The sequence below is a fragment of the Drosophila erecta genome, unplaced genomic scaffold (genome assembly GCF_003286155.1).
Source record: "Drosophila erecta strain 14021-0224.00,06,07 unplaced genomic scaffold, DereRS2 tig00000126-arrow-pilon, whole genome shotgun sequence".
Lineage (NCBI taxonomy): Eukaryota > Metazoa > Arthropoda > Insecta > Diptera > Drosophilidae > Drosophila > Drosophila erecta.
The window spans coordinates 14,547,813-14,571,552 of record NW_020825209.1 but is presented as its reverse complement, the minus strand read 5'-3'; the positions used below and the strand labels follow the sequence as shown (position 1 = coordinate 14,571,552).

General features: G+C 42.7%; 1 protein-coding gene across 3 annotated transcripts; it reads left to right on the top strand.

Annotated features, from left to right (window-relative positions):
- Window positions 1-14,115: 14,115 nt before the first annotated feature.
- On the top strand, window positions 14,116-23,293 carry LOC6549783 (mitogen-activated protein kinase kinase kinase 7). 3 transcript variants are annotated; one of them, XM_001978585.3, is made up of 9 exons: window positions 14,116-14,710; window positions 14,774-15,151; window positions 15,652-15,951; window positions 16,104-16,419; window positions 16,479-16,660; window positions 16,855-17,268; window positions 17,639-17,687; window positions 21,695-22,170; window positions 22,311-23,293. In XM_001978585.3, exons 2-9 carry the CDS (start codon window positions 15,083-15,085, stop codon window positions 22,548-22,550), a joined length of 2,046 nt encoding a protein of 681 aa, XP_001978621.1. In that variant the 5' UTR covers window positions 14,116-14,710; window positions 14,774-15,082; the 3' UTR covers window positions 22,551-23,293. The 3 variants fall into 3 exon arrangements, with proteins under 3 accessions (XP_001978621.1, XP_026837464.1, XP_026837465.1); XM_026981663.1 differs by having other exon boundaries at window positions 14,768-15,151; XM_026981664.1 differs by lacking the exons at window positions 14,116-14,710; window positions 14,774-15,151; window positions 15,652-15,951; ... (2 more) ...; window positions 16,855-17,268; window positions 17,639-17,687 and adding an exon at window positions 20,531-21,179.
- The last annotated feature ends 447 nt before the right edge of the window (window positions 23,294-23,740 follow it).

Here is a 23,740-nt window from a genome sequence, read left to right as displayed (position 1 = left end):
CTGGAAAATTAATGTGGACTGCCAGTGAGATTCGGACTGCCAAAGGATTTTTGTGTGTCTGTACGCTGTTCCCTAAAGTAATTTCCCTGGATATTTCATTGATACAGAAAATATAAATAATGTATAAAACGGACAAAATCTTCTCAACATAAATCAAATAAATAAAACAAAAACTAGCTGAAAAAAGTGTTTCGAAATGAAAAATGTTTTTAAAACGATTTATTTTGTATACTTTTTGACGATTTTCGCTACAAAAAACCATACATTAACTAGGTTGTACCAATGCACTTCACACTCATTATTTTCGAAATCGTTTTTCGGAACACGGGCACTGATAATTTTTGTACGAACTGCGATGCTTTTGTTGCACTGCTTCTTTGTTTTCCAGTTTGCAGCCCGCATAAGTATGCTGCACTTTTTTGTTTATTGCCATCAGCGACAACAGCTCAATTATTATTGCACTTTGACCTCGGGAGGTCGGGGACACAAAGGCATGTCCAGATACGGAATCAGAATCAGAAACTGTTGCTGTATAGTATCGCTATCTGGAAACCAAACAGAAAACAGAAGCAGGCGAATTGAATCGATTCGAATCGAAATGAAACGAAACGAATCGAATCGAATCGAATGCAATCGCAGCGAACCGCACACCTTTGCGCACAATTTGCATTTAAGCCGACGTTGGCGAGTGCAGCTCAATTAAATATTAAAAAATCATAACCAATAATGAGGAATTTCGACCCGTAGGCAGTGCCCAAACTAAGATGTACGACTACGAGAGTGAGGCGGTGGGAAAAATGCATTTTATGTCCATCAAATGGCGAAAAAAAATGTCAAAAAGGGGGAAAATTATCGAAAGCGCCAGATGTTGCCGGCTTGTGTTTGGCCAGCCAGTCGCTTTTGTTTAAATAAAAACCAGTTGCCGGACACAGCCGCGTTTTGTTTTCACGTTGCCGCTTTTTTTTACCAACTATTTTCAGGATACTTTTCACTGCCCTCTGGCCAGGCCTCTAAGTTATGCAATACAGAAAGGAATTGTTTTTCAAGCTACCGAATTAAAAATCAACTCATTCATTGCTAAAATGTGTTTCAAATCAAAGTCCTGCTATGCAAATTATCATTATTAACAAAGACATATTTTTGCCAAAGTAGCATCCTACAAATTTAGCATATAGATTGTTCTTTTTATGCGAAAACGATAATTTGATCATTAAATTAACGACAGATATAAGAGTGAATAAAATGTATTTATTCGTTTTTAATTCTTTTTCGAAAAAAAAGAATACAGAGTGCTCAAATCTTCGGCTTACTAGTACCACTGCAGTTTGCTTCTTGTTTTGCAATGTAGTAGCAAGTGCTGCACAAACACAATCGGACCCAAAGATATATATCTGTGCAATGTACATATGTGTACACGCTGCGTATACGCGTTTTTTACAACATCCGCTCTGCAATGAATACATATGTGTACGTGTGAGCCTATGTGTACTATTATGTGCATTTTTTACCAACTGCCGAATGCAGATGTCCCGCCAAACGAGCTGGCCAAGCGACTATGTGGCGGCTATGTGGCCACAGTTGATCGGAAGGGGGCGGGCGGGATCGGTACACCAAAGTCGGTCTATATAATCGGTTAATAAACAAGTCGGTTTCGGTGCTAGCCACTCAATTAGACCAGCAAATGTAAATGAGCCCGTGGGAAAAAGATGACGAATTGCGGTGCTTAGGAAATCAAAACAATTGACTTGACACAATTGTGATTGACGCTCTTGGGTTGCATTTCGAAAAGTTAATAAAGTTTCGATTTTAATGCCCTACTTCTTGGTAGATTTAGTTGCTCTTAACTTTCTTTCAATGTCATAGTTAATAATTATGGAACATGAATTCATTTTACAATATTGCTAAGGAATAGAATGTTTTAACAAAACCATAAAACTATACAACAATAATTATAGATTTAATGAAATAATCTGCAGTGGAGCTTTTATTTTGTCATCTGATACGATATTTTTTAAACATTAGTTAGTATCTATTTACTCGGTCTAGACGAAAATGTTTTTGAAGCAGAACTGCTGATCACTAAAATTGTATTTTTATGTTGATGGATTCTAATGATACTATTACTGATTATATTAATGAAGTGCAATCATTGTTGGTTCTATAAGTTGTGTGTATTTTAAGGATGATCATGTTTATTACACACTTACGTATTCCCAGTTTTATGACTATTTATTTGTCTCCCAGCAACTTGTATTAGTTAGACTTAAAAAGAAATTGAATTTTGACGGGTATTTTTGTTTGGTTGGCACCACAAGCACTACAAAAAAATGATTAAATTTCGGCCAGACGCTCCAGATTTCGGGCTTTCTAGTTGCGCTGATTATTTGTAAATTTTTTTCGGCCACCGGCACACACACAAATACGCACGCTAACGCACACAGACGCACTGGCACAGACACAGATGCAGATGCAGAGACTTAGAGGCACCGCCACATGGACACATACACGGGGGCTGAGACTGGCGATCGAATCAAACGACACGGAGATATTAAACTATTTTTTGCGGTAACCATGAACGCGACCACTACGAGCGGTTGGCAACGCCGACCACCGACGTCGGCAGCGGCGTCGACCGCGACCGCGAAGTCGACTGAGGGCCCCCGCTTTGGAATGGAGCTAAAGCACAGCATCCAACAGTAACGAAGTCTCACGCAGCGCGCTCACGAAGTCGCCGGAGGACGCGAAAGACGCGAAGGACGAAGAAGCGCAGGCGACGCCTCATCATAATCACTGGCGAAAAGAAACAGGACCACCTCACCTCCCAAGCACTCGAGTACAGCCAACACCCCCTGCAACAACATCCCGCCCCCCAGGGGAACGTCTATGTCGACTTCTTGCTCAACTGCTGGGGGTATATACAGTCATGACTCCGCGAGGCCAACGCAATGGCGCATATAACACTGTTATACCTTTCAAATGAGTTTTATATTATGTAACTGGGAAAACTGCAAGGGACTGCGCTATTTTCAGTCCAATATCCGGCTCGATATAAACATAATAATATATTATATTCAATAATATATTATATTGTATAATAATACATAATATATTAATAAGTTAATATTATATATATGGCAAAAATTGCAAGGCACTGCTCTATTTACAAATGCAAAACTCGGCTCTATGGACCAAACACCACGATATAAACCTAATAATATATAATAATTGATTATTAATAATAAAATATTATATATGATAATATATTATATATTAATGGGCAAATTGCAAGCAACTGCATTATTTACCGGCTCAATGGACCAAAATCTACGCTATAAACATATCTTTATGGTCCCTCGAGCCGGATTATGGCGCATGAAATCGGCAAAAGGTTAGAAAAGGTTAGAAAAAGGTTAGAAAAAATTAGAAACTATGCCGACAATAGAAATATATCCAGAGTTTCTTTGAAATTTTGAATATTGTGGACCAGGGTGAAAAATGATTTTTAGTCGTGCATGGTGAAACAGTATAGTTGACTCGCGGGGTTCCATTTACTGAGGTTAGACTGTGCCGTTTCTTGCACTTTTTTTCTCATCTTTGGATGTTGTTGTTGTTCTGGCTGCTGGGATGCCGCCTCTCCTTCTTTTTGGCTTAACATTTACCGCGAGAACCAGTAGCAGCGGTTGTCCTTTGGCAGCGCAGTCGCCGGCGACGTCGAAGCCAGCAGCGACGCCGACAGCGGGAGGGGCAGGGGCAAGGGGCAAGGGGCAAAGTAAACCGAAAACCGAAAACCGAAACCAGAAAACGTCAACTACACCACAAGCAGAAAGGCCGCAACGACGTCTTCAAGTTGGACAGAGAAGAGTAGAACCACCAACCGAACCACCCAGCGCCCACCTCACCACCCACTTAGCACCCCTGAAGAATGGGCAACCCACCACGGATCTTAGAAAAATTGCGCTCAATTTTTTGGCGCACTCTGGAAAAAATTCCAGAGGCGTTGGCGAGAGTGAGAGGTGCATAGAGCGCCAGAAAGAGATGGGCGAACTTCTTGAGTTTTTCCCAGGCTTTTCTTAGCATTTCAGTGTTTTTTCATTTTTCTTGCTTCAACCCCCGAAAGAATTCCTGCTTGGAAAGGACTCAAGAAAAAAATGCTCTCATCTCGTCTCGAAATGGAAAAAAGAAGAAAAATGCAAGCAAAAGCAAAGCGTTGGAGACGCGGCTTTGTGGCAAACCAGGAATTGGTAAGCCAGGGCGAAAGAGATGGCCTCTGCGTGGGCGAAAGAGAGCGCCGATGTCTTGTGGCTGCCATTTGCGGCCAAGAAAACCCGAAGAATGAGTGAAAAATCGCAACCACATAGGGCACAGCCGTCCGCCCATCGACGAAAATGTACAAAAAAAATTCCCTACAGGGCGGTGCTAAATACTTCCTCCGGTTTTTCGGTTTATTTATATTATATATATATTTTTTTTTGTGAATTTTTTCCGACTTTGCACGTTGTTTTGTAGGCCTTTGCAACCCTCCTTCAGTTTGCGGTTTCTTCGAAAAAAGGGGGTTAAGTGTGCGGCTCATGGGTTAAGGGGTGGTGCACGGTGTATATGTGTTGGTGTCAGCGGTTGCGCACCACCAAGAATGTTTGTCCGTGTGTGTGTCTGTGTGGTTGAGCATTATGAAACCGCAGGAATTATTACACGCTGCGGTCGATTACTATATCAAAACTCTTCTAATCAGGCATCTGTATTGGACAGGGCGACTGAAACACACACACACACACACAAAGAGGCGTAACCACAACCACTATTGCAACCACATCCGCACACACACGCGCGCACACACACAGCCACCCACGGGCACGCACACTTTGATAGCCAACCAAAACTACGCGTTCCGCTTGAGTCGATGCAGCCAATGAGCGGATTTCGATTGCCAAGTCGCTGGCAAATTCGCCAGCCAGCGGCGGGAAAATCCCGCTGGAGCCACGGGAAAATGGTGGAAAACAGCGAAAAAGCATCGGAAAGATATAATACGGTACACTTTGAGCCGTTACTAATTGGAATCACTTACCATGGCAGCCATCATCATCAATCAACCTCCAGCCAAATTGTGATAGGTATTTTTTCCCCTATATTTATATGGCAATATTTTAAAAGTCCAGCAATAACACATTTAAAATGTTGGTGTCCAAAAAGATAAACCAAGTTTTAGTTCCTAAATAATATCCACCTGAGTTTTGAGTAAGCTATCGTCAAAAAGCGCATTCTCAATTTCACTTGTAGATATATGTACATATTTTCAATCGGTTAGTAAATTGTAAAGGATTGTTTTATTTGTAGGTCCAGTATGCACCATGTGAATAAGCGTTCTAATATTACATGTATGTCTACTTGATAAATAAATATTAAATATTAAATATTATTTTTGAAAGATTTCCCTTTTTCGAAATTTTCATAAATATATATAAATACATTTCTATTAGTAAAATCGAGTAGATAAATGGAATACAAATATAATATTATACTTTATGCATTCAATTAATTGAATGGCATTTTCCTCGTACATATCAACATTGTATATGGGGTTTTTGTAACCTTCTCTCCCATTTTAACTTAAACTCACGCTGTTTTTGCCTTAAAGTCTAGGGAAATTTCTTTCTTTTCGTATCTAATTTGCGCCCAATTAGTAGATTTCCGCATGTGTGGCAGTGCCGCCAGTTTGAATAAGTTCTGTGTGCTTATCATTAGCCGAACACTCTGACACACTCGTTAAGTTTATCGATGATACCCTTTTGCTCCGCCCACGCCCCTAAAGCCGCCCAACTCAACCCCCCAAACCCACCAGCAACCAACGCCCCTGCCAAAGAAACCAAGCCAATTAAAACGATAAACCAAAAATGCCCAGCGGCGTCACCAAAGAGGGTAAATAATAATGAGAACTGAGAGAGAAATAATGAAAGAAAAAAGATGGGAAAATAACGATTTTTACTTTCCACTTCCAGTTTCCTTGGCTTTCTTGCCTTCTACACGGAGAAAAAATAACTCGCATTTATACGAGCATAGGTTCTTGAAATGCATTTTTCGTAAATATATATTTCATACTTTAACATCACTCCATTAAACAACAAAACAAGAACATTATAATAAATATTAAAAACGGATCTTCTAATTAAGAAGAAGACAAACTGTAAATGTTTCGTTTTCAGTGCACCGCTTCTTTTTTCCCTAGTTACTGGCAACGAAAGGCGTTCAAGTTGCAAGACCGCTAAGCAACGACACCAGCACCGCCGCCCACCAACCACCCACTCAGCCACCAACCCACCCACCCTCCCCTCGCAAGAGGAAGGACAATTATGAAGCAACTTGGTCCCCGGAAGCTCAAGAAGCACAGCAGCGAGAAATCCTTGCTGCCGCCGAAAGATTTTGTGCAAATAATTCTAAAGTGGAACGACAATGGCTGCAAAGCGGTGGCAAGTGCCACTGAAGTGGGTGGGTGGGTGGTGGGTGGTGCAGGTGACAAGGCGGTGCGACACTCTTCACATAAGGGAAAGGGTAATATTTACTTAGCAGTAAACAGCAGCGCAAAAATGTATACTTTAAAAATCGTCTTTACCATTGCTTAGTAAAAAGATGTTAATATGAACAAAATAAAAATTATTGATAATTCTATTTTATGACATTGCCATAGTTAAAATTTAAGGAAATTTAAATTTGCTTTAAAATAATTGAGAAATAAATATTCGGGATACTTTTCAAGAAAGATTTTAATTACTTACGTTCAATTAACATTTGTTTAACAGCGTTTTCGTTTAGCGAAAAGCTTACACAATTAAGGAACAATTTTAAATGTAGGTAATGCATTTTGACTGAAGAAACAAAATATTTTAAGAATGAACGCAAAATAGGTAAAACAACATTTCCAAAAAGCTAATAATATTTATATTTCAGTATTTTCTTAAAATTTATTTTAAGCGCTCTTTAATTTAAATTGAACGAAAGCTAAAATATTCCGATTTCTGTAGGGTGCAGTATAAATATAATTTTTAAATATATTTAAACCTTAAATTGCGCAAAAGGGTACATCGAATTCAATTAAAGTGTTTCTCTTTTTTCAACCTCTTAGTGCGCCTCCTCCAAACGCCTTCCATGCTGCCCATTGTGTTGATTTTTCTTTTAATTGTTGCGGATTTGAGTTCTGACACATTTGTCAACCTCAACAAAAAAAAACCAGTGGCGGGAAGGGGGGAAGTCGGTATGGGACAGGGTTTGTTTATTATTTATTAGCCTCGGTCCGAGGCAAGTGGGGGGAGGGGGGCACCCTCCGGTGGCGGGGTGGGAGGGGTGTGAGGGGGAGGCTGGAGGACATGCGAGGACATCCGCTGGGATAATAATAAACATCAGGGGACTGAAGTCGTGACAAGGGAGGGGAGACCCCCAGTCAAGTAATTTGTCAACGAGCCAACAAGAAAAACAACAATGACAGCACCTACACTGGAAATATAAGTACAGAGCTTCAAGGACGTACAACTAAATCGCATAGAAAGGTAAGAGGTAAATAATTTCGTTCCATTTATATGCACCTCGAAAGTATTCGCATTTATTAGCCAATATAAGCCTGAAAATTCTTTCAAGTGCACACACACGGACACCTGTGTGTGTGCGTGCACTTGTGTGCGTGTCTGTTTTGAGTGACATGTGTCAAAACTGAAAAACTACGCGAATTTGTGTCAAATACCCTTGTCAGCCGCTTCAAGTGCAATAACACTTTGCCCCAACAAACACGCAGCGCCCGCTTAACCCCACACACCCCACACACCCCTTAACCCCCTGGCGCCCCATTTTGAACCGTCATAAAGACAAAGATAAATACCGGACAGGTGCAAAGTGTGAAGTGGAGTGTTGCAGAGTATGAAAAAGTTTGGAATTCGGAATTTGGAGGGGATGCGGCGACTGTTGATACATGTCACTCAAGAATTTTTAAAACGGATTACTTTTTTAGGGGACAAGTGCAGCAAATAAACCTTGCCACGTTTTTTACTCAGTTATCTTTAGCAATATAGCCAGTTGTAAAGCGTTATAGCAGTGTGCAACAGAATTGAAGTTATTTTTTAGCGATTTTCCAGAATCATGTCATCACTTTTCTGCGCTGATTTTAAACAGAAGTAATTGCTGCATTGCAGTTTCCATTTCCCTGAATGTTCCCACGCTTTTTTATTATAATCCCCTAACAAAATCAAAAGAAGATTTTTAACTGTTTTACATTTTAACATCTTTTTACATTTTCAAAGTCCGCAGATATTTTTTTGTCCGTTTTCCGGACAGTTCATACATGAGCAGCGATATCTGCGGGGGTCAAAGGTCACGCAACGTCTCAATCCAGCTCGTTTTACCCTCGAGCTAAACGCCGCCGATTACACACATGGGAGCTGTAAACCGCGTTTTATGATTTCCCTTACTTTTTTATGGACCATACTGTATGTGCCTCGTCGCCGAAATAGATCTGCAAAAAAGCGAAATTTGTGCAAATTGCAGTTTTGCCATTTATATTGTTTTCCGCCCTTCCATTTGAGATATGGCAAAATAGTGCTTGGTGGTTGCTTGTTGGGGTGATATGTGGCAAGTTGCTTAGTTTCCGCTCCCATAACTCATTTCATTTTATAACTTGTTGTGACAAATGTATTTGCATTGCTAGCGCCATGTCAATGGGAATGTATTTGCTCGTTGAAACCAAAGCATGGCCTTTTTGCTTAATATTTGTTATTTTAAATCTTCGCAGAATGTCCTTGTACTGCAAAGTACACACCGAATTTCGCAGTAACTCTTCACAGATACCTTTATTTCCCATTTCCAGCTGAAAATCCATAAAAAAGCTACTCACAAAAACGTCAAGCTGCTGGTGCGTGCTAAGCATAGTTAAAATGGAGATCCATACTTGTCCTAATGGCCACACACATGGATATGGCCGACCATGGAAACCCGAATCGGAGGCTAAGAGGTCCGCTGCCGGATGACAATAACCATCGGGATAATAATAAGCGACAGATAACCTTAATAATGACCAGAAGCGTCGAGGAATTACAAAGGAGGGAATCCGAACTGGAAAGGGCAGGACAGTGGCTAAAGGACGAAACGTGCTCGATATTCAATAACCACATGGGTGAAAAAGACAAGGGACCAGTGGTGTCCTTGCGCCAGCAAATAGCTATAGCTATAAGCACATTAAGCACAAGCTTAATCAATAAATAATACATTCTGAAATAGCATACAAAATAATCAAACACTTAAATACCAAATACCAATCATAACGAAATTCTGCAGTTTTAATTAATTTTAATAATTTTAATAATATAAGAAAACCTAACTTTTCTGCTCTTAATATACCCATTCACAAACTGCTGTTATCAAAGTCAAGTGATCATCTTTACCTGTATTTACGCTTTTCTATTCATTTCATGAAAAGGCCTGCGTGCATGAACAGCAGTTCACGATCTCTTTAGCCCACAAACGTTGACTATTACTGTGTTTATGCGACGCAATTTTCAGTTTTCATGTTTAATTCAAAGTGTCTATTCGTGTGTGATGAACAGCATTACACGAACTCTTGAACCCACAATGCCCTTTTAATTTAGATTGGTAAATTTGGTCTTAAAGGCGTTTTATACCAATTTATAAGCGGATTTTTCAAGCGCTGGTTGTTTCCTATCGACTGAGGCAATATGAAAGCATGTATTTGGCTGTGTCGCATAAACGACGGCTAGTTGAAGTTCATGCTTTCAGAAAATCATGAATTCTCATGGCATAAACGTACTCATTATAAACGCTTTCAGCTTTCAACACAGATAACTATATTTCCTGGATAAGCGGCGTATATAAGCTAGAAAACCGCCAAGTTGGCAGCGTTGGTGCGGCAAAAGGGCTCAATAAAAAATTGAATTGAGCATTTCCGGGTGGACAGCGCTTATGGCAACCGTGTGGGCAACCGGACAACGGCCCATGACTGACCCATTCAATTAAGCATGAAAAAAAGTTGTTGAAAAAATGGGGGAGTGGCCGTGGAGGAGCACGACGTGGCCGTCTAGTCCATAAAAAAGGACATCACTTAAGGAGCAACTCGGACAGTGGCCGCAACAAAACACGCATCACTTGTCACACATACTTATGGGCGTGGGCATGGGCGTGGGTACAGTAGAGCCCCCTTCCGTTGACCCCTCCGGGAAATCCCCTCAGTCATGTCCTGGTGTTGTTATTGAGGTGTAATACAATTTTTTGCCATGATACCCCATAACAATGGCTGAAACAGAAACAGAAACGGAGACAAAAAAAACTGTTCTGGATTTCACGAGACTTGGCGAATTGAAATCGTTGGGGTGCTCAAAACACTCCGTAGAAAATACTAAGTATATATATTTCAATAATTTTCTCTTAAGGTACTTTACTGGTTTTATTAAATACTTGTATAAAATGTGCTATTTTACTAAAGTTAGTGTTATTTTTTAAATATACACGTGCAGTTAGGAGTAGTATTCTCTTCCCTAAACTAAATTTAAAAAAAAGGAAAGAATTTATAAATATTTTTTGCAGTATTTTTGCTGATTGCGCTCCTGAAATGAATTCGCAATGTGGAACATTGCCAAACTTGCGTGTAGACTGAGAAATCGAATCAGAAAAGGTTAACGAGTCCTGGGCACATATGGCGTCATTAGTTTGGGATCGGGATAACGGGGATAGGAAGGACGAGGGGCACGGGGCACGGGGCATCCAATCGTGGACAACGCATAAACTTGCAATTGAGCCAATTTGTAAAAGTGCGGCAAGCCCATTAAGATGAGGTCCTGGCAGTCGGGTCCTGGCAATCGAACGCCGACCAGGACACCTGCTCCTTCTCTGGATTCACCCCCATGTGTGTGTGCGAATATGTGTAGATGTGCATATATTCCAGATAGCCCTTAGCCACCCAGTCCCAACCAAAAACGAAACTTTTGTTGGGCATCTACTTTGCATTACAAGCGCCCACATTAAAATTAAAATAAAGTTTTCCTGGGAATATATATGTGCAATCCCTTTCAGTGCCGTCCAGTCCCTTGCTTTTTGGTTACTCGGCTCGTTTTCCCTTTTATTATTTTTTTTCTGCAACTACAAATAAATCTAAAACTCGCACATTTCTGATGGATACTTACACTTAAACTCACACACGAGGACACAAAGGATACGGGTCGGCCGCAGTTGGCCGTTCGCAGTTTTATTTTTGCATTTACATCAGCCCACATGCATTATGCATACGTACTTATATACACGGGAATACATAAAAACATATATGGCAGATATTTATCCATCTGCGTGGAAGATGTCCTTTGCATACCCTTTCCAATTAATTATTAACCGGCTGGGAAACTTGCGAATAAATATATTCAGTGCTAATGGAACTAAGACTGAAAGATGTCAAAGTGAGCAAGAAAGTATTTTACTGGAAAAAATGAAATTCTAAAATTCTAAAATTGTGTTGAACATGTATGTACTCAGCATAATCGAATTCACCTAGAGGGCATCAGCACTTTCGAGTGTTTTAGTTGCTGCCAGCGCCACATTTGAGTTTAACTTCACATTTCTTGTTGAATTTCATGTTAAGTTGCGTTCTGGGTCCCTTGTTTGATTTCTTTTTTTCGGATTCACTATAGACATTAAAACAAAGCGCTGGGCACAACAACCAAAGGGGGGCAGCATAAAAATAAAGTATGCAAAAAGTGAAACAAAAAGGAGCTCCGGGCACAAAGGATGCAAAAGGATACAATAATATCCTTAAGCTTCGAGTGCAACATGAATTTGTCTTTGCTCGACTGGACTTCTCGACCTTTTCCCTCGTCCTGCGAGTCGCCTTGGCGAGGCCAGAAAAAGATAAATAAATGTACAGCCATATATGGGAAAAGTAAGACAAAAAAAACCGAGAGAAGCAAAAAAGGATACTCGAACTTTACAAATGCATGCACATTAGAGAGATTTGCGTGTGTATGTGTGTATGTGTGTTTGGGCATGTGTGTGTGTGTGGAAAAGCAGGGAAAGCATTCACATGCGACGCATAAGATTACTACCCACACACTCGAAAAGCCAACGTCCTTTGGTCCTTTGGTCCTTTTTGCCTTTGCCTTTGCCCTTGCCTTTGCCTTTGTCTTTAGCTTCGACACTTATTTTAATTTATTTCATTTTCATTTATGTACAACGCTTCAAATGTCCTTTTTCCTGCGCTGCCCTCTGTCTGCGTGTAATTAAATAAAAACGACTTACTGCCTCACCCACACACTCGCATCTCGATGCGTTTGAATTCTTCAGCAAGCTTTTACTTTAATTGCCCCAAAACAACTTGGGGTATACAAAGTGTACGGGCCCTAAGATCTCGGCGTGAGAACTAACTATTTTTTGCAATCGAGCAGCAAAAACCGAAACGGTATGAAGTCCAAAACAGTTTCGAGTTACAAATTCCAAAACGCAAGTGCAATACAAATATTGTTAAGCCCATCTTCACTAATCTACTTGCGAAATATCAAATAGTTATATAAAAGAATGCTTATTTAAAAGCTACGATTGTATGATGATTGTAGTTAACGGGTATCTGATAGTCGGTGCGATATGCATAAGCTACGATGGAATGATGATTGTAGTTAACGGGTATCTGATAGTCGGTGCGTTATGCATTTTATTATGATAAGTGCAAAGATTAAGGGATTCATTCAATGATCCAGGAGCTTCCATCAAGCTCCAGATCGAAGCCTCTCGACTCCGGAATTAAGAAAATTCAATTCGGCTAGAAGAACAGAAGGGACAACGAAGTCGGAAAAGGACGAAAAGGACTGAGAATAAGAAAGTGATAAGAACATCTGAGGTGTCCCGTATAATGGTCTTTTGACCCCCTGGGTGAGATTCGATCCGAGCCGAGCTGCTGCCTCCTACGATTTCCATTACCAGGAGCTAACCAACGAATTAAATTTCAAATCGCAACATACAAAATAAAGTCTCTAGCTGGCATTATAAATGGTATTAAGTCCCTATCATCTATTGCAAGCTAGCTAATCAGAGTTTGATTTATTCAATGAATGATGCGGAAACCTTTGCGGTTGGTGGTGCTATCATTGATCTGCTCCGACATGGGATTGGTTTTCCATTAGTGGTTCATTCTCAAATGATTGCTATAGTAACGAGGAGTCCTTTCATAGTGGAGAAAGTGATAGGCAAATTTGGTATGGCACGCGTGTTTGTCATCTCCTGGTTTTTGAAGGAATATATAAGATATACTGCTACCCATCAATAACCTCTACCAAAAACTGAGGTTGACTCCCTCTAGCTGCTTGTGGAGTTTTATCTGGGGAAGCACTCCACTTAGCTGGGCTCCTTCCGACTTTGGGCTCCTCAGGCTTGTCATCGGAATCCGTCCCTCATTTAGTAGATTCCACACAGAGCGGTCGACCCCAATCGGCCTTCCAACTGCACCATGCATGACTTTTTAGATCTGTAGGTGTACAAATGCAAGCTAACCTTCCATCCAGAGACATTAGACTCTTTAACAGGATCATTGTGTCATCCTGCGCCAAAGTGTTGTACTTTCGTCTAGATAAGAAATTGATAAATAAAGTAGTTCAGCGTAATAGTTAATTAAGTGTTATTCCGAACGAATAATTTCTGAGATGCCTCCATTGACAAATTATTTATGAATCAAATATGATACCAATTTAAAATCCGTTGACGCGGTAGTGGACATTAATCATCAAGGAATGTGAGAAAATATAATTTTAGGGAAAATAAAGCAATATGCGCTGATCAAGAACATAAAATAAAGTATATATGTATATCCAAAATTGTTAGAAACTGCTGAACTACTTAACTACTGGCGCCATCTATCGGCGGTAAATGTTTACCACGAAACGCAAGCAAAGCGCCAGAGGGCGACACAATTTTTCGGACAAGATGGCATCACTATTTGTACAATATTGGTGTCTCGTGCTTAGAATTTAATTGATGATTAATTGTTGCAAATATTGTCGCAAATTTCATCAGTAGCCTTCAATTGGATAGAACAATCGATGCCGCTGGATTTCCGAGTGCAAATAATATAATTATCGTTATCGACGCGGCCACACCGTGCAAAGCAAAAATATCGAGGTACTATGCGCCCGATAGCTAGCACAAATTTATCGATGACAGTCTTGTTAAATTATTAAAAAAAAAACAAGTTTGTACTTGAAAAGTACGGCGTATATCCACGGCGAAGAACGCAAGCATCCGCCAAGGAAACGTCCGATGCAGCTGCCATCCGCTCAAGCATTGAGCCCGGAATCCGGATGAATCCCGGCGAGGATGTGATGTGCGCACTGGGCCCTCTCCGCTGGTCGATATAAACTCGTGCCCCCCACCTCTTCTGGCCAACATCCTGCTGTCCACCGCCTGCTCATCCCTCTCCACAGAGTCCCAGTCCTCCATAGCCATCCATCGCCACCGCCTGGAGATTCGGCCATAGTGGAAGGCCTTCCGGTAGCACGGTAGTTCCAGTGGAACCAGGCACACGGAGATCGCGGTGTCTTGGAAATCGGCGGTGCACGGAAACCGCTGCGCTAGAGGGTGGCATCAGGCACTTTGCCCAGGAACCTGCAGTCGAGGAATCTGCGACGACATCTAGAGTTGCCATTGACCTGCGGAGCACCCCACATCTTAACAAAAAGATGTGGTAAAAGTTGTGAGTGCGCCAATCCATAGAGTGGCAAGAAGCATTGCGATGAAGTCATTAATCCAGGTCTAGATCTTCAAGCAGATTTCAAGAGCCTCAGACCCCAAGAGGGAACCTGGCAAAGCTAGCCAGGAATGAAATCTTAGGCCCGATAATTCACCCAAAATAGCGCTACACTTGGACGCCGTAAAAGAGAGCCTTGAGGCAAGGAATCGGTGGCATACGTGGACAGTTGCAGATAACTTAACATCTGGAAATCACCCGCACCAAACGGAGCTGCAACTAGTAAACTAGTACCTATTTGCAACCAAAAAACCGACACACGGAAGCTGCATCTTAAAACCAAGTGGGGAACAGCAGGATCCTTAGGGTTCCACGGAGATGGCCACCGCATCGCTGGACGCACTGCAGGCAGCCTACGTTGACTTCAGTGAGCTAACACTAAGAGAGGTGTGCATCCCAAACGGAATACCCAAAGTGCAGAGCTCCTACTGGGCTAAACACAATCTTGAAATGATAAAAAGCCCGTAATCATGCTCCAATTTGGGCGGAACAAGTGCTCAGCTGATGATTATCACACTTTCAATGCCAATTCCTCATTCCAAAAAACGTGTAAAGTTCCATTTTGTCCTAAGAGAATATGCTTTGTAATAACTATGGCAAATCGTTTCTTAAAGTCTGAAAACCCAAAAGGATTTCATAGTGAAAGGAATAAGGAAGCAGTGCATTCATAAACTACTGACTGTATGCATCTCAGCATATTTATATATAATACATGATATGATGACATCAGTATGATAAGAAATGAAATTCAAATTTGCACTTGTTATTTCAAATTTGTGTTGGCCCCAGGCAAAGGTGTATAGCTCAATTGGTTTTGAGAAGTTTTGCACAAAGGCACAGCTTTAAATTCAGATTCAGATCTAATACCTCACCATTTTCCCCCGCAGAAAGTCGGCCATGGGTCCTACGGAGTGGTCTGCAAGGCCGTCTGGCGCGATAAGCTGGTGGCCGTCAAGGAGTTCTTCGCCAGCGCCGAGCAGAAGGACATCGAGAAGGAGGTGAAGCAGCTGTCGCGCGTGAAGCATCCGAACATCATCGCTCTGCACGGCATATCCTCGTACCAGCAGGCCACCTACCTGATAATGGAGTACGCCGAAGGTGGATCCCTGCACAACTTCCTTCACGGCAAGGTGAAACCGGCCTATTCCCTGGCCCACGCCATGAGCTGGGCGCGCCAGTGTGCGGAGGTAGGTCGCCATCAACCCCTTTTCCATTCAATTCGTTGATATTATCTGGTGATATAATGACTCAAATGGTTTCGGTTACAAAATTGCACACCTATACCGCCTAACTTAATGGTAATTTGTATTAATTACACTTCGATTTGTTTTACCCGAAGGGTCTGGCATACTTGCATGCCATGACGCCGAAACCCCTGATCCATCGCGACGTGAAGCCGCTGAACCTGCTCTTGACCAACAAGGGGCGCGATCTGAAGATCTGCGACTTCGGCACGGTGGCGGACAAGTCGACCATGATGACGAACAATCGCGGCAGTGCCGCTTGGATGGCGCCCGAGGTCTTCGAGGGCTCCAAGTACACGGAGAAATGTGACATTTTCAGCTGGGCCATTGTGCTATGGGAGGTGCTGTCCAGGAAGCAACCCTTTAAGGGCATCGACAATGCCTACACCATCCAGTGGAAGATCTACAAGGGTAATGTGTTTCACTTAGCTCATCTCCCATCGACTCTATAAGCTCTGCGTTCCTCGTAGGTGAACGCCCGCCGCTGCTGACAACCTGCCCCAAGCGCATCGAGGACCTGATGACCGCCTGCTGGAAAACGGTGCCCGAGGATCGCCCCTCGATGCAGTACATAGTGGGCGTCATGCACGAGATCGTCAAGGACTATACGGGGGCGGACAAGGCCCTGGAGTACACTTTTGTTAATCAGCAGGTGAGGTTACACAGCTGTGAAGGAGTTGCCTTGATGAAGAAAGCATTCGATTTGAGTATGGGATTCATTTGTTGTGAAACACGTGATGGGAATCGCACTAACTACAAGCATTTCCCCATACGGATTAGCTTACGGATTTTGCGCCCTTCCCTTGTCCACGTAATACTTACTCTTGATCCTTGAACTGCTCGCAGATTGTCACCAAAGAGAGCGACGGCACGGTGGCCGCTCAACCGGATAGCCTCAGTTCGCAGGAGGGGGAACTGAGCCCCTCGTCCACACAGTTAACACCGACAACGGCGGCCAACGCCAATGTGAACGCGATAGCAATAACAGAAACAAGCACTAGCTCAATGACCGAAAATACCTCATCAACATCATCGGACATCACGCCGACGAACTCGGGCCAACTTGACAATAATCCGCTATTCCACATGGTCAGCAATCGCTGGGACGCGATTCCCGAGGAGGATAGCAACGAGAGCCGGAACGATAGCTTCAACCTCACCTCTTCGGCGGAGGCCACTCAGCGCCTCGAGACGATCCGGAACGGGATGATCCTGATGGCCTGCAAGCCCATGGAGCAGCTCACCCTCGACGTGGAGGCGGTACGTCTTGCGATGGCTCTAAATTGAGGAAATTCGCCCAAAGTGTAGTTATATGTCGGGTGTTATTGGGAAGATTTCGTGCATTTCTATGCTCAAATAAGTTGTATTGATCGTGAATGCAAATTAAGTTTGTTTATATGCCAAAGTATATAGATATAAATTTAAAAAGTTCTTTAAAAGAAGCTTTTTGATATATTTATGTATATATAAGATTTATTTAAAAGCAAAAAAGTTGCACAGAAACCCCTAAATTGTAGAGTAATACTAATTTGGCCTTGAGCTCCGTCGGTTTTTCCCAAAAACCCCACTGACCTATAGCTGTAACATGCTGACCACTTAGTAACCGTGTCCTACGTTCTTTTTCCCACAGAATGGCTTTGATCTGAGTCGCAGCGAAAGCAGCAGCAGCAGCACGAACGGTGAGTCTGCCATCGGGAATGTCTGATTGTACGCCTATGTCTATGAACCCACCTGCTGTCCGTTTGTTTTCCCCCGATTTTCATCCGTCTGCCATGAATCACACGCACTTTGGCGTCGGGCTGAGACACAGTGGCGTGGTCCCCTTTTATATAATGCCATTTAAGAACAACAACCACAAAGATTCACAACTGATTTCACCAATCGCACCTATATCTATGCAGAGTACTTATTTGTGGAGCAGTAGATACTGTTCCAAAGGCATCACTGCAAGAAACATTACTGCCCAGGACAAAAGTTCGAAGGACTCGTGTTGGCAGTCATAGATAGGGGCCTAATAAATCGCAAAAATGATCAATGTATCTTATGTATTCAACAGAGAGCACAATAGGTTTACTTAACAGGTGTTAGCGACTAGGGTATCCGTGTGTCGACTCCATTAATCGTGTGCACCTCCGCAGGTCACTCTTACTAGAGCGTCGCAGCTTGACGCATTGTGTCCACTTGGCCACTTCTGTGGCACGACAGCTGTTCGCTTTTGGCTCCCGCCAAAATAGGCGCAGGTGACGCATTTTCGCCCAGTGTAAACAATGCACTCGCCATCGCGCCATCTCTGTCCCGCCCATTGCCCAATGCCTGGTTAATTGGCCGCCGCGGTGTTTGTGCACAATGTATATGCGAATGCACGAGGTATCTTTTGAACATTATTCAATTGTCAATGGTCTGGCTTTGCGGCTGCATAAATTATAAATATTTAGTGCGCTCATTCGCATCGGATTTGATGGGATCGAATCTCGTAATGCTGTGGGCGTACATGGTTGGGATAGATCGGGAATTTCTTAGCCATGAATCTAGCCTATTTTTAATTCAAGCACCCATTATTCCAAATGTTTTCAAATTGCTTAGGGCGCAGAGCTTGATTTCATGTACTTTGAAAGTTAAATGGGTGGTAAGTCCAGGGTATAAATATATAGGAAGAAAATTTAGTTACACATGAGCTAGACATTTTGTAACACTTGTACTTTAGTTTCCATCAAAAAGGCATATCCGAATGCATTAGAAACCAATATACCCCGCGGCAATTCCACGGTAGCAGCACCAAATAGTTGCACAAAATTTCGCTGCACAATTAAATAATTTGTAATTTGTTAGCCTGGCAATTTTGGGACAGATTTATAGCCGCAGGCATGCTCCGTCGCTGATGCCCGGCGAGCATAAACCACAACACCCCGCTGGGCGGAGAGAGGAGAGAGGAGAGGAGGCAGGTGGGGCAGCGCTCGGGAAGATCGGGGCAGATATACACGTAGAAGTATAGGAACGCACACATGACGATGCGATCGCCACGGACTTTTGAGCATCAGCCCCAGCGAAACGCGAAACATGACTCACCCGGCAATAATCTCACTTTTATTTCGATTTCGTCTATATGGCCCAAACTCACACACACACTTCAGATCGTAGAACTTATATATAGATCGGCGCATATAGCGGATATATGTGCGGGGCGATGTTGCCGATTTGTATAATCGGTGGGAGCCGTCGAATCGAGTGGCCAAATCTCACTTGGCTCTCGGTTGACACAGACGGACGAGATCTCCGACTTACATATCCACATAGATGCCATATGCCTATGCTATATGCCATATGCCATATGCCATATACTGCGTACTACATGGCATATACTACATGGGATTTGTATCTGGCACATGGTATATGGAGCCCATGTACTGCGCTGGCAATGTGTAAATAGTAAATGCATCAACAGCGAGTCGAGATACTTTTTGGCTCTCAATGTGCTCGGAGTTCGCCGGCTGCGTTAGATTCTATTACACAGCAAAAAAAAATGCGCCATTCAATGGCTTCACATCCAGCATTCAATTATATTTACACCTTGAGCATAGGATTTGCAATAAATCAGCCAGTTAACACCAATCTGATTGTGAGTTAAACTAGCCCAACAATCAGTACGATTTTCCCTCAGTGCAGGCCAATTATTCCGCTCTCCGCCAACCGCCCCGCCCCCTGAGATTTCCCAACTGCAGATGCCAACTGCATTAATCACCGAATTCGATCAATGTTCGCCCCATCGAATTTGAATGAATCTTCATTGACTTTTGGTTCGTCATGGAATTCGGTGGGTGGTGGGTGGTTGCCTATTCATCGGGGCATCTCGCTCGATAGGGTTATCTTTTCTCGACCCACTACAGGGTGACTTACGATCGATACAGTAGATGGGAATAACTACTTTTTCCTACGATATCTATGATTGGTAATGATTGCATCTTGCCAAATGAAACATCATTATGTTGGATGAGAACATAACTAGGTCTTAGTGAGTCATACTCGCCGAGTATCCGATTTTAACTGATCAGATATATGCCCTTCCTAGGATACTTAAGAGGTATCTACATGAAAGACCATTTGTGTAATTTTCGGCAATTACTTTGTAATTTTTCGACTGTACTGAAATCACTTGTGCTTAGAAATCGGTTAAGTGCTGAGTCACTGAGTGCGGTTTTCGAAAACGTTTTCGAATCAATTCGCCAAATGACTCACCACCACACCGCCGATGATTGGCCAGTGCCCAACCCGTGTGTTACTGCGTGTCCCAGGGAAACGAAACCACTTAACCCGCACATCTTGGGGCGTATACCGCCCCGCCGAGTGGGAATGATGCCACAGATTTGCGTTCTGGCCGCGTCATCGTCATCGGGGCCTCCGTATATAGTATATAACCTCCCCCACACCGAATCACCCGGCGGTGCCGGACCGATCCGACCGATCTTGCCACGTCTGCGGAGCGTTTCTGAAGGCAATCCCCGGCGCGAGAATTGGCGCGTTTGTTTGCTTTACGGCGGACGTGGACGTGGACGTGGACGTGGTCGTGGTCGTGGTTGTCTCGGCTTTGGCCTCAGTCTGCGTCCGAGAGCCGTGCGATATTGAGTGCTACGCGAAATGTTCCGGAGTGATCGGGATCGTCTGCAGCGCACTTTGCCGCGGCACTTGGCCGAAACGAACCTCTCGGCCAGAAAAATCGGCGTTGGCCAGGAAATGCCCCCTAAAAAAGCGTCGAAGCCGCCCGTTTGCGATTGAAATTTCCACAACATTTTCGCGATTTGTTTGCGGTTTGTTTTCCCCCGAATCGAAAACAACCAATTGGGAAAAACAACAAGAAGGCACAAGTGCTGTTCGGTGGAAAATCAGCAAGCAGAACTCAACTGAACTGAACTGAACTGAACTGAGTTGTATGTGCGGAAAACACGTCATCGCAAGAAAAACAGAGGCGGAAAAAAGAAAAGTGCCAGAGTGCGGGTACAAGCAATGTAAAGGATTTTCATCCGCATACTAGTGTTGAGTGTGGAGCGTCTTTCGATGCGATTTCCACATAGCCACAGAGCAAATACAAAGATCCTGGAATCTCAAGATGTGCGATACACGCGCCCTGATCAACACCAAACAGACCAACGATCTGCACAGTTGTTGGATCATATATAGTAGGTGCATTCTGGCGGAAGTTACTTTTTAGTCGGATGAATTCACAGCCCACTAGCTTCTTTCAGATTCTCACAATAAATATTTACCTAAAACCCTCATTGATTTGAATAAATAACAGCTTAGGCATTAGCAGCTTAACAAAAATCGTTCTAGGATGATTTCAAGAAGTTCATAGATTCATGTATCATGTATTTTTAAAAATAAAATACTTCACTTTGCTTTTATACATTTTGGTAAACCATGAGTTTTGGGTGGCAGTAATAGGAAAATTCGGTTGACTAGCCATTTATTTTGCATCCTAATGAAGGCCACAAAACCATTTATGTGCCACATTATCAAGGCCTGAACACTGAAAGAAATAATCGGCTAACTTAAAACTAATTAAGTAGCAGTAGTATTTGTTTTTAAATTCTAGGGTGTTTTGTATCTTAATTGTCTCTGAATCTGAATTGGCACTATTCCTTATTTATTGAGTACTTGCTTGGGCCTTAAACTAATAATATTGCCATTGCAGCAAAAAGCGATGGCCGCGAACGACTCACGGTGACGGACACCAAGCCGGTGATGATGACCACGGATCTGACCAACAACAACAACAACAGCGGCAGCCACGCCCACGCCCACGCGAACGGACTGCTGAGCCATGCGAATGGGCGGCAAGCGGCGGATGAGGAGCTGCAGGAGCAGGAGCATGAGCAGGAGATGGTCAACTCGCTGGACGTGGATGTGGATCCCGAGGAGGATGAGAACGACGGCACCGAGCAATCGCTGGCCGAGATTCTCGATCCGGAGCTGCAGCCAGAGCCCCCGATACCCAACGATGCCGAATCGCAGCTCATCTACCGGGAGCACCGACACATGGCCAAGGAGTACCTGAGCGTCGATACGAACCTCTACTATGCGCAGGACTTCAAGGACAAGCTCATTGTGCAAATGGATCGCACCGAGCGCGAACAGAAGCAGGAGCTACTGCGCAAGATGAAGGACAAGGTGCGCATTGCTCATGACCATTTTTTTAACTTTTAGCATTCAAGTGTTCATTCATTCTGCTCGGAATTTGCTCTTCTTGGCGTTCATTTAACTCCTGAAAATATAATTAATATCTGTACATTTATTTTGTATTTACCCAGGAGGGTCTGCAGAGTCTTTACAACAATCTGCAGCAGCAGTACGCTTCCCGCCGACTTGCCACCGGCCATCATCCGCACCCACATCCGCATCAGCATCCGCACTCCCATCCACATCCCCATCCGCATTTGCATGCCCAGCAGCAGGAGGAGGGCTGTGGACTGCTGCCCGGATCGGTGGGCGGAGGCTCTGAGTCCGTGGAGGAGGGCTGGGTGGTCATCCCAGCGCATCACAACGCGTAGTCTCGTGCGCCGTCGGATCGACTCTCTCTATGTCTTTTAGGCTAGTACTGTAACCTTTAATCCGTAATCCGTAATCCGTAATCCGTAATCTGTAATCCAATATTCGTAATCTGTAATGCAATATTCGTAATCTGTATCTGTACCATTAGCCATAGCACTTTGTTTATTTCTATTTCTAGAACTATTTCGGACGTGTTGTTCGTTGTAAGCGTTTATTTTTTATTTAAGTCTAAGCGTATTTAGTCCGTGTTTCTTTTAATTTAGCAACAAGTGTTTTGATTCATTAGCAGTCTCGCAAACTTCATTTAGGTTTTAATATTATGGTAAAGCTTAAAACACACATACTTAGCATTAACACATGTATCTGACAAGGAGTAGACCAAAAAAATATAAAAACCATCGAAAGCAACGACAAACAAACTGGCCCCCTTTTTGTTATTACATGGAAACTAGTTTCTGAATACCAAAATAGTCCCACACATGTAGACACCAAGAAGGAAAAGGTGCTGAAATCAAATCGATTTAGTTTTTCTATTTATTGCCGACGACCTTAAAATACTGAGTAATAAATTCTTTATACAAAATGTAAACCTAGAAGGTCCTTCCTCTTATCGTCGAGTCAACGAAGAACGTTTTAGTCAAATAACTTAGGCAGTGTCCTTGTTTTAGCATTGCAAGGAAATACACTCGAATGGGGATGCTTTGAAACCTGAAAACGTAAGTGATCAAGTTTAATGTCAAAAAAAAGGAATGAATGGGTGATTTTGCTTCGACAAAGGATATTCCAGACTTAGGAACGAACTTATCCTAGTTTATACAAATTAAGTACAAGTCCTACTTATTTTACACTCACTATTATCAGAACTCGTAAAGGGTTTTCTTCGTAAAAACTACGAATTAATGTGCAAATTTATCGAAATAATTCGTCTAGTTTTTAAAATTCGAAAGATACATAAAGAGAATCTACCCAGCATAAATAAGCTTTTGATTCGATGCAATTCAACAATTTGGTGAGTAATAGTAAACAATGTTCCAAAACGCAAATTCCGTGTAGACAAATGTATCTCACGTGAAAATTGTCACAACTGATGCAGATTGCATCTTTGATGCAGGACTTAAATCTGTAGACATTATAAACGTTATAATACATTGACGATACAGCATCAAAACATAACTCTAAAATTTTAGTT

What these genes read in the sequence shown, in the direction of transcription:
- LOC6549783 (XM_001978585.3), top strand. Translation starts at nt 15,083, where the DNA reads ATGGCCACCGCATCGCTGGACGCACTGCAGGCAGCCTACGTTGACTTC. An exon ending in GTGAGCTAACACTAAGAGAG is followed by an intron (nt 15,152 to 15,651) that starts GTGTGCATCCCA and finishes TTTCCCCCGCAG; the next exon opens with AAAGTCGGCCATGGGTCCTA. An exon ending in ACACTTTTGTTAATCAGCAG is followed by an intron (nt 16,661 to 16,854) that starts GTGAGGTTACAC and finishes AACTGCTCGCAG; the next exon opens with ATTGTCACCAAAGAGAGCGA.